The following is an 11,243-nucleotide window of genomic DNA, read 5'->3' on the forward strand; positions in this document are numbered from 1 at the left end:
GGGATGGTTCCTACCAACCACAACTTCTAACTCAATACTACACCTAGGGAGGCATTAAAGAGTCAGTAACTCAGCAAGCTATATTTTTAGGGGAAAAAAAAAGTCAAAGTTAGGATCATTCAAATGATAGCACAGAAAATATGGAACATTTTGGGCCTGGTGCAATGACTGAATGGGAATCCCATTTGGAAACTGGTTCATGTCCCAGCTGCTCCACTTCCTATCCAGCTCCCTGTTTACAGCCTGGGAAGGTAGCAGAAGCTCTTTCTCTTTGTCCTTCTCTCAATACAATGTATAAATAAATCTTTAAAAATAAAATAAGCCTTTTTTTTAAAAAAAAAAAAAGGAAAAGAAAATATGGAACATTTTGTTCTTCCTTAAGCTACTGGGCTAAAACATTTTCCACCTTCTGGTTCTGGCTTCCTGTAGTTTGCAACCCGCTGAGTCTAAGTATTATTTTTACGTATCCCTAGATCTCTTCCTTCACACACCAGTGTTTGCCTATTCTAGAATTCTTACAGGATTTGGTAAATACTTTCATTGTATCAGTATGAAACCCATCCTGTGCCTTAACATCCTGTACCTGTCAATCTTGTTAGCTCCACTTTTCAACCCCCGCAAGTTCAGAGTCATTTACAGCTTCTAGCAGTTTATTGGGCTTCAATCTGGTCGCTGCTTCCCACCTGCCCATCGATGCTGTGGTCCACAGTCATCTCTGGCCTGGACTTGCACACAGCAGTGCCTGCCCTTTACCTTCCCATCACGCAGTTTTCAATTCAGCAGCTTAACCAATCCTTTAAAAATACGAAGCTCCAGTGGATGGAAAATCTTTGTCGCTCCTCTCTGCAAATCTGATCTGCCTTTCCAATAAAAAGAAATAAATCTTTAAAAATTAAAAAATCTTCAAAACTCTTCCATGGCTTTCTGTCCATGACCTTTTCTCCAGTAGGTCTAGAACATCCATCATTTTAAAGTGTGCATTAACCACAGCCAACAGGAACTAGGCAGTCCAGAATGCTAAAGCAACACGTAGAAATTTTTCTACTCTGCTGAGCATGGAGTAGGGGTCAATACCAAGACACTTTGCAACCCGGCCTGAGTAAATTCCTTTAAAGAGATTTCTCTGTTGGCTAGGCCTAACATAAAAAGTATAAAAATGAAAGCCAGGTATCTGAAGTTTAAAAATTTTTTAAAGAGGAACATGGGGGAGAAACAGCTAACACCTTATCCATCTTTTAAAGTTGTAAACAATCAGATGGTGGGATACCCTTTAGTTTTTACTGCCGATAATTCCCAGGAAGTTTAAATGCTGTAACCACTCAAATTTTCCCACTCAGCAGAAACTTCCTGAAATTGCAGGCACATCCCATTTCTATCCATAGTCCATGGATTCCATCCTCTTCGTGAAGATTCCAGAGCAAAGAGAGGCCAAAACAGGCAAACGCTGCTGATCCCTGAATGGCAGCACTTCCCACAATGGGGTCAGCCCATCTTCCACCAACAGTGCCTGAAATCTGTAGAATGCCACTGATCCTAGTTCAAAACACCACAGCAGCAAGCCACAAAGTCTTTCCGGTACCTACTATTAGCAAAAATATCACAGTCAATTAAATATGATAGGAAAAGTACACAGGAACAGACCTAGATGCAATTTTAAGTAAGTTGCTACTGGCATCTAGTGGGAAGCAGCCTCCAATGCAACTAAGCACCAATTATGCACAGAATATCCCAGAGACAAAGAATTCTCCAGTGCAAATGCACAGTGCCCAAGGCTGAGGAACCCTCCTGCAGGCCACTGAAACGTAATGTCTGGGGTTATCTTAAATTCCTAAGGGGTCGAAATTGAGATGGAAATAATAGTCTCTACTTCTCCAAGTCTGTAAGACTCGTCTTGGTTCCTCCAAGGTAACTTTTACCACATATAATTCTAAAACTAAAGTCAATGTGTAAATCCACAGGTGCAAAGAATCACCTTAAGAGTTCAAGTCACACAATTCAACATTCCCTGACCATCACCCTCAAATCGTTCACCTCAAGTCTCACCTCGTTTACTATTTTTATTCTTTTAAAGATGTATTTATTTTTATGGGAAAGGCAGATTTACAGAGAAGAAGAGACAGAAGGATCTTCCATCTGATGGTTCACTCCTCAAGTGGCCACAATGGCTGGAGCTGAGCTAATCTGAAGCCAGGAGCTAGGAACTTCTTCTGGGTCTCCCATACGGGTGCAAGGTCCCAAGGCTTTTGGCCGTCCTCCACTGCTTTCCTAGGCCACAAGCAGGGAGCTGGATGGGAAGTGGAACAGCAAGGATTTAACTAATCACTGAGCCATTGCAACAGGCCCATACCCATTCACTCTTGATAGATTTCACTACCAATTCCAATTGGTTCTGTTAAACATGATGATTCAGTTTCAAATCTTTAACATTTTAACAGAGGAAAAAAATTGGTAAAATATGACCTAGTGATGTAGGTCAAGAAGGCAGCAAAGCATATTAAAACTAAACAGCTTAGAAATGTGCTCAATGAAACAACCATTAGACAACAGAATTGCTGAAATGTTGCACAAGTTTACAGTAATTCCCAAAGGAAGGCGCATTGAAGAACAGCAACAACAAGAACAAGAAGAGAGAAAGAGAGAGGGAGGGATGGAGGGAGTGAGTGAAGGAGAAAGAAAAAGAGAGAGGAAGGAAGGAAAGAAGGAAAGAAAGAAAGAAAAGAAATGCAACAACCCTTAGGCAAAAAATCAAGAGCATTCATCTTTAAGGTTTAAGAAATGGGGTCAGCATTGAGGCTCAACAGGCTAATCTTCCAGAAAGTACTAGTATCCCATATGGGAAATAATTCATGCCCCAGCTGCTCCATTTCCCATCCATTTCCTTGCTAATGGCCTGGGAAAATGGTCTCAGGAAGATGATTCAAGTCCTTAGGCGCAGGCCACCCATGTAGAAGACCTGGACAAAGCTCCTGGCTTTTGGCTCTTGGCTTTCCCCAGGCTCAGCATTAACTGATGTAGCCATTTGAGGAGTGAACCAGTGGATAGATCTCATTCTATTTGTCTTTCCTCTCTCTCTCTGTGTGTAATTCTAGCTTTCAAACAAATGAGTAAATCTTTTAATAAAAAGCTATTGCATGCTTCACTGAAAATTTATATTATAGGGGCTGGCATAGTAGCATAGCAAATTAAGCTGCCACTTGTGACACCAGCCAAGTCTCGGCTGTTTTGTTTCCAATCCAGCTCCCAGTTGACGCATCTGGGAAGGCAGCAGAAGATGATCAAGTACTTGGGCTTCAGCCACACATGCAGAAGACACGGATAAACTTTCTGGAACCTGGCTTCCTACTAGCCCACACTTGGCTCATGCAGCCATTTGAGCAATGAACCAGCAGGTAGAAAATCCTCCTCTGCCTCCCCCTCTCTCTGTAACTTTGTTCTTTTTCTTTCTTTTAAAAAGGCTGTTAGAGAGAGAGATGGAAAGAGACATCTTCTATTTGCTGATTCTCTCCCTAAATGGCTGCAACAGCCAGAGCTGAGCCAAGCCAAAGCCAGGAGCCAGGACCTTCTCTGGGTCTCCCACATGGGTCCAAGGACTTAAGTCATCCTCTGCTGCTTTCTCAGGCCATCAGCAGGGAGCTGGATGAGAAGTGGATTAGTCGGGACTAATCCATATGGGATGTGGAAGCCTAGCTTACTTCACCATGGCGCTGGCCCCATAACTCTGCTTTTCAAGTAAATATACAACAGGTCAATATTTTTTTTAAAAAGAAAATGCATAACGTAAAGTTCTCCCATTTAACTCATTCTCAAAGGCCTGAAAAGGGGGAAAGTACATTGCTTGCTATTTGTGACATGAAAATAGGTCACATTTTTAAGACATGCTCCAATTCCTACTGAGAATAAAGGTCATTGTCAACCCATGTACACAATGACGCCCTAACTATTCATTTCAAGCTTCCAGATTAGAGTTCATCAACATTGGCAACTACTGACATTTGGACTAGACATTCTTTTTTTTTTTAAGGATTTATTTATTTTTATTGGAAAGTCAGATATACAGAGAGGAGGAGAGACAGAGAGGAAGATCTTCTGTCCGATGATCCAATCCCCAAGCAGCCGCAATGGCTGGAGCTGAGTTGATCCAAAGCCAGGAGCCTGGAGCCTCTTCCAGGTCTCCCACACAGGTGCAGGGTCCCAAGGCTTTGGGGCGTCCTCCACTGCTTTCCCAGGCCACAAGCAGGGAGCTGGATGAGAAGCAGGGCTTCTGGGATTAGAACCGGCGCCCATATGGAATCTCGGGCATGCAAGGTGAGGACCTTAACCACTATGCCAATATGCCAGGCTCTGGACCAGACATTCTTGCAGGGAGTGGTGACAGGAATATCCTGTGCACTTCACGATACTTAACAGCATCCTTGGCTTCCACCTCTAGTTGCCAATGGTTTTCAACTCCTTCTCCCCACTAGGACAACCAAAGTCTCCAGACACTTAACACTCAGGAGTAAGGAGGTCAGGGGAAAAAAAAAAATCACCCCAGCTTGGGAAATACTGATTTAAATGAATAAACAGAGACAGGGAACTAGGCTGAGTTGGTAGAAAAAGATTTCATGAAATTTAGGATTATAAAAGTGGATTACAAACTCATCAAAATCACCAATAGTAGAGCACCTTTAGACTTCTGGACATGTGACGATGTGTGATCCATCCCTGACCAATGTCCAGGAAGGCTGGCAGTGATGGCACCATCACTCAGCACCAACAAGTGCTTAGGTCCTTACCGCCCACACTGGAGACCCAAGCTGAGGTCCTCGCTCCTAACTTCAGCTTAGCCCAGCCCCAGCTGTTACTGGCGTTAGTGGGCTAAACTAAGGTAATGGGGATCTCTGGCCCTCTCTCTGTCTCTCTGCCCTCCAAATAAATAAACTGATCTTTAAAATACATATATTCATATTTAATTCTATTTATTTGAAAGACTGAGATCTCTCGTAAAATGCCTAGACAGGCCTAACCAAGAGCTCAATCCAGGTTTCCCATGGGAGTGGTAGGTACTGAATCAATACCACTGCCTTCCAGGATACGCATTAGCAGGAAGCGGAAAAGAGAGCTGAGCTTAAAATCCAGGCGATCCCATATGGGACACAGGTGCCCCCATCAAACAGCATCATAACGCTATGCCAACTGCTCACCCTCCCTTCTGCTTTTAAAGACTAAAGGAACTATTTAGATAGAAAGGACTCGGTTACTTACGAGGCAAGGGCATTTATCCCATAAGTCACACAAGGCAGTGCAGATTCAGTTCCTGACAGGCTTGGGCACACCCCTTATCAAAATTCTACCCTGATCTCCTGAAAACTGGGTCTTCCTGCCCTTGGCTTGCAGCAAAGAACTTTTCATCAGAAAATAATGCTTGGGCCCAGCACAGCAGCCTAGTGGCTAAAACCTTTCCTTGCATTCACCCAGATCCTGCATGGGTACAGGTTTGTGTCCCAGCTGCTCCACTTCCTTCCATCTCCCTGCTTGTGACCTGGGAAAGCAGTCGAGGACAGCCCGAAGCTTTGGGACGCTGTATCCATGTGGAAGACCAGGAAAAGGCTCCTGGCTTTGAAATTAGCTCAGCTCCAACCATTGCAGCCACTTGGGGACTGAACCAGCAGATGCAAGATCTCACTCTCTGCCTCTCCTTCTCTCTGTAAATCTGACTTTCCAATAATAAAATAAAGAAGGAAAATAATGCGTAGCCAGCTGGCTGCTCACTAGCCCAAATGGGGCTAGAACGGCTTTCTGAAGACAAATCTATTTGGGTGTTTCCTAGGTAGATCAGATAATGCATTTCCTAGATCCCAAGCTGGGATGATTCTCTGTTGGGGGACAGTGCTCTTTGGCAAGAATGTAACAAGTCCTTGGAAAGGAAGGCAAATGCACTATGTAGTGTCCGCCACTAGCCTCGGAACTCTTGGCCAAGATCCTTCTGGCTAAAGTCCCTTGAAGTGCCCTGCAAGATGGCTTAATGGATGAATCCTTATCTTGCACATGCTGGGATCCTATATGGGTACCAGTTCATATCCAGCTCCTCCACTTCCCATCCAGCTTCCTGCCTGTGACCTGGAGAAGCAGTCGAGGACGGCCCAAAGCCTTGGGACCCTGCACCCCCGTGGGAGACCCAAAAGAAGCTCCTGGCTCTTGGCTTAAGATTGGCTCAGCTCTGGCTGTTGTGGCTACTTGGGGTGTATCAGTGGACAGAAGATCTTTCTGTCTCTCCTTCTCTGTATATCTGCCTTTCCAATAAAAAATAAATCTCTTTAGAAAAAAAAGAAAGAGGCAAACAAACAGAAGCATTATATTTTTCAGTCTGAAAACTCAAGCGAGGTGGTTCTTTCATTGCCACGTAATGTACACTGCTCTCTCTTTGTATCATCTCTTAACAGATCCTACCCTATGCCTGGGCTGCTTTCATAAACACTGTCAGCTTCTTTTTGTTCTTTCTTTATTCTAAAGAATAAAGAACTATTATTCTAATTATTGAGCCTATCTGAAGCCAGAAGCCAGGAGTTTCTTTCGGGTCTCCAACACGGGTGCAGGATTCCAAGGCCTTGGGCCATCCCCGACTGCTTTCCAGGGCCACAAGCAGGGAGCTGTTGGGAAGTGGAGCAGCCAGGACATGAACTTGGCAAGGGGAGGATTTAGCCACTAGGCTTTCCTGCTGGGCCTACCACCATCAGTTTCTTCCACTCCAAAACCCTAAGCTCACCACAGGGCCATGACTGTTGGCCCCACAGCAGTTGTTTACCAACTGGAGAAGTAGGTCAAAGGTCCCTGACACATGGCCTTGGTCATGGACCCTCTTTCTCTCATCACACTGGCAGGCTCAGGCCCTACCTCCTCAAATCTTTGCCCAAAAATCACTTCTGCCAAAAAGGTGAACTCGCCCCAATTACAATTGCCTTGCCACAGAAATTCCCATCTTCCCTGCTTCGGCTTTCACTCCAGCACTTCTTAACTCCTCAGATTCTCCTTCCCCAATTCTCCCATCTGTGGTTAAATAGAACAAACTCCCCAAGTGTAAGGAATCGAGCTCTTCTGTTCACTGGGAAGTGTCTCTGGGCTCTGAAGACTGCTTGCCCTAAAGGAAATACACAGGTATGTGCTGAATAAGTGACCAAATATCCCAAATAGACACACACTTGTTTCTAATCCCCAAACCTTCCCCCAGTGGTTAAAATAAGATTACAACCTCTGTACTCTCTGCAAGGGAGAAACAGAATTCTGATTCCTAAAGGGAGATAATTTGGCAACTAGAACCACAAGGTAAGCATCCACATGATTCACGGGGTAGAAGAGGCAGAAAGGGGATTGTTGGCAGGATCCGGGCTCCCAAGAAGGAATCCATGGGGAATCCAGTGGGAAAAAACAGGGTCGTTGAGAGCAAGAGTGCCGGAAAGACAGCAGGGAGTTTGTGAAATTCCTTTGGTAATTTGCAAGTGCCTGAAAGGAAAAACTGGAAAATATCATGTGCTTGGTAAAGACCTTGATTCTAGTTGAATTTCTGCCATTAACAGGCCTGGTAACCCTTGACCAAATCACATCACTTTTCTAGCCTCAACTATATTCTCATCTGCAGGATGGAATGTGGGGAGTGGACTGAATTTGGAGAAACGCTGATGGGACGGTGAAATTCACACCTGTCTTAACCTTCCTCCCTCTGGAGATGAGATTTTACACTTCAAACACTGCATTTCAGTATCATAATTCATCCAGAGGAACAGACTGCCCAGAGCACTTGAAGGCTTGCCAGTGTGTCCCAACAGACACGTCGAGAGAGGCGCAACTGCTGATGGCAACCAAGAAAACTGACATTTTTTTAAAGATTTCCTTATTTTTTTTATTGGAAAAGCAGATTTTACAGACAGAAGGTGAGACAAAGATCTTCCATCCACCGGTTCGCTCCCCAAGTAGCCGCAACAGCCAGAACTGAGCCGAGACCAGGAGCCAGGCACTTCTTCCAGGTCTCCCACACAGGTGCAGGGTCCCTTTGGGCTATCCTCTACTGCTTTCCCAGGCCACAGGTAGGGAGTTGGATAGGAAGTAGAGCAGCCAGGATATGAACCAACGCCCACATGGGATCCCAACAGATGCAAGGCTAGGATTTAGCCACCAGGCTATAGAGCAGGTTCTGGAAACTGACTTCAAACTTGGGGACAGAGGCACTCCCACAGCGCAGAATCCCCGGCTGCAAGTGGAGAAACTCGCTGTTCCTTGCCCATCAGGAGTATCCTTGGCTGTTAAAAAGGGCAGAGACACCCCACTCTGAGCCTCCACCTGCAACCCAGAGTGCTCAAGCCATGAGGCCCACCTGCTGGCTCAGGACTTCCCCGGAGCCCTAGACCAGATTTCACAGTGACCGCCGCAGCCTCAGCAAACGGGAGCTGAAGCTCTGTCCTACCCCAGGGCTTAGGCAGAATGCTTCCCTTCTCTGGGAAGGGCTCCCATTCTCTGGGAAGCCATAAACACTCTACACCAGCTCCTGCAGTCAAACTCTCCAGGAAGAACCAAGAGCCAAGGTGCAGCTGTGTCTCGAACAGCAATTCTCTTAAACACATTCAAGAAAACTTTCAGGCCCGGAGAAATGGCTCAATGGCTAAATCGTTGTCTTCCATATCCAGGATCCCATTTGGGTGCCAGTTCGTGTCCCAGTTCCTCCACTTCCCATCCAGCTCCCTGCTTGTGACCTGGGAAAGCAGTAGAGGATGGCCCAAACCCTTGGGACCCTGCACCCCCGTGGGAGACCAGAGGAGGCTCCAGGCTCCTGGCTTCAGATTGGCTCAGCTCTGGCTGTTGTGGCCATGTGGGGAGTGAATCATCAGACGGAAGATCTTCCTCTCTGTCTCTCCTCCCTTCTGTACATCGGACTTTCCAATAAAAATAAGGTAAGTTAAAAAAAAAAAAGAGAGATCCTGCCACTTGCCACAGTTTGGACAGAACTGAATATGAATATTACGTTAAGTGAAATAAGTCAAATGCAGACAGAAAAGCATTGCATGCTTTTATGTGTACAAGGATATTCAAAGAGATCGTGGAGGGCTGGTGCATTGGCTCAGCTAGTTAATCCTGTACCATCAAGTGCTGGAATAACAGAAAGTAGCAGTTCTGTAGAATGAGCAAGACAAGGGACCAACTTACAAGAGAACTGAGGTTGGGCCCTGCACAGTGGCCTAGTGGCTAAATCCTCACCTTCCAATTGCCAGAATCCTAAATGGGTGCCAGCTGGGGCATGAACCAGCACCCACATGGGATCCCAGCAGTTGCAAGACGAGGATTTAGTCTTTGAGCCATCACACTGTCCCTCCCCTTCCTTCCCCTCCCATGCTCTTCCCTTCCCTTCTCTTTTAAGAAAATCACTTGGATACCCAAACTGCGATCTGTAGTCCAAAAGTCTAGAGGCTATTTCTAACCAATGAGCAAGATACACCAACATCTGGTTCTACCCACCATTCAGGTCCACTGCCTCTACCTTCCAAGCAAAGCCATTTTGCTCCAGGGCAGGGTTTCCCATCAAGAAATGTGTCCTTCAAACACCTCTGCCCAGAAAGTTACTAAATAACTGGTGATCTCAAAGTTCCCAGAGCAAACTCAGTAAGGTCACCCAACAAGCAGGAATGCTGGGCCGTGGGGGGCACAATATCTCAACTGGCTGAGTGCGGCAGCCCAGAGGAGCACCTCTTCATGTCCTGGCTGCTCCACTTTCCACTCAGCTCCCTGTTTGCGGCTTGGAAGAGCAGTGGGAGATATCCCAAAGCCTTGGGACTCCTCATCCGCATGGGAAATCTGGAAGAAGCTCTTGGCTTCAGATTGGCTCAGTTCTGGCCTTTGCAGACATTTAGGGAGCGACGCAGCAGATGAAAGATCTTTCTCTCCGTAAATCTGTCTCTCCAGGAAAAACAAATATCCAAACAAACAAACAAACAACAACAACAACAACAAAAAAACAGGAATGTGTTTCCAAAAGTCGATGGCAAATGGAATTAAGAGATACATTTACTCTGGTGCAAGAAACAAAATTGAAATCCACATATGGTTTCTTTGTGATCTGCATTTCTGCATTTCCCGGTGAACTTTCAGTAAACCCCATGGATTAGTTTTTCCTGTCCCTTCTGCCTTCCATCCACCTTCCCAGACACGAAGCTGGGGGAGTTACTTCCTAGTGTTACCACAGCCACAGTTAAGCATTCCTCTCTCCTCCAGGGTAGGATAGGTAAAGGTCAAATGGAATGTGGAAACCAGTCAGGGCTCAGGGGCCAACCTGCAAAAATGACTTCTAGAGCAAGGGCAGAGAGAGAAGGCTGCTCAAGGGGGCGCGCAAGGAAGAGTTTATGGGAGCCCACTCAGCCAACACGCCCTGGGTGTAGCAGGACAAACTACAGCCTAGCGGGAGGCCTTCTTGTCAGGTTCCAACACAGTGCAGTCACCACAAGCTGTGGGAATCCTACCGGTGGTGCTCCCGACGGCTGCCTGCGGATCCCTCCCAGGAGCCTAGTCAGGGACTCACCCCCAGGAGCAAGGGAGCCAACGGGCACAGGCACCTGGCATTTCCCCCTGCGATCGTGGAAGGTGCCAGGGAACCTCCGTCTTCGGCTGCAGAGGAGCGAACTTCAGGTGTTACGGGGTCCTCCCTCCGCGCCAAGTGGCCCCCGCAGCCTGCGGGAGAAAGTGAGTCCGCGGGGACCCACGCACCCTCATCAGAGCCCTCGCCTGCACCCCAACAATGATGACAAGTGCTTACGCGGAGACCACCTTCCCGTTCAGGACTTCGGCCGGCGCCATCGCTTTAATTAGGAGGCTTCCCACGATGCACGCCACCAAATCCGAGGTTCCACTCTGCTCAGTAACGCGGGACAGCCCAAACCCACGTGCTCAGCGGCGGTCTGGGTGATCACGCGACTGCGCCTGCGTTCCCCCCACCCCGGGAAGCGTCCGCGCGTGCGCTGTCAGGAAGGACGCGTTTCTCCAGCCCAGCGGACAGACTGAGGGGCTGAGGAGGGGGTAAAGAGGGAGAGGACGGGGGGCGAAAGTCAGTGATGACTGGCTGACGAAAATGATTGGCTGGTGCGAAGAGCCGGTCAGGAGCGTTCTTTGGAATGGGGCGGGACCCCGCGCGGCAGAGGCAGCTGGATTGCAGCCAATCAGAGCGCGGCGCTGGGAGGCGGGGCGCGGGCCCGGGAGCGCCGTTTCGCGGGCGCGGGAGGGCTGTG

At 47.2% G+C, this 11,243-nt stretch overlaps 1 protein-coding gene across 1 annotated transcript in view; it reads right to left on the reverse strand.

The window, feature by feature from the left end:
- Window positions 1-10,903, reverse strand: part of MTHFD1 (methylenetetrahydrofolate dehydrogenase, cyclohydrolase and formyltetrahydrofolate synthetase 1) — a 63,331-nt gene extending 52,428 nt beyond the window's left edge. Inside the window, exon 1 of the mRNA XM_040975464.1 lies at window positions 10,775-10,903. Within this exon, the coding sequence (XP_040831398.1) occupies window positions 10,775-10,815 (41 nt within the window). The 5' untranslated portion in view covers window positions 10,816-10,903. The remainder of the gene's footprint in view (window positions 1-10,774) is intronic.
- Between the last annotated feature and the right edge of the window lie 340 nt (window positions 10,904-11,243).

The sequence above is a fragment of the Ochotona curzoniae genome, unplaced genomic scaffold (genome assembly GCF_017591425.1).
Source record: "Ochotona curzoniae isolate NIBS_2020 unplaced genomic scaffold, NIBS_Ocur_1.0 contig_2688, whole genome shotgun sequence".
Taxonomy (NCBI): domain Eukaryota; kingdom Metazoa; phylum Chordata; class Mammalia; order Lagomorpha; family Ochotonidae; genus Ochotona; species Ochotona curzoniae.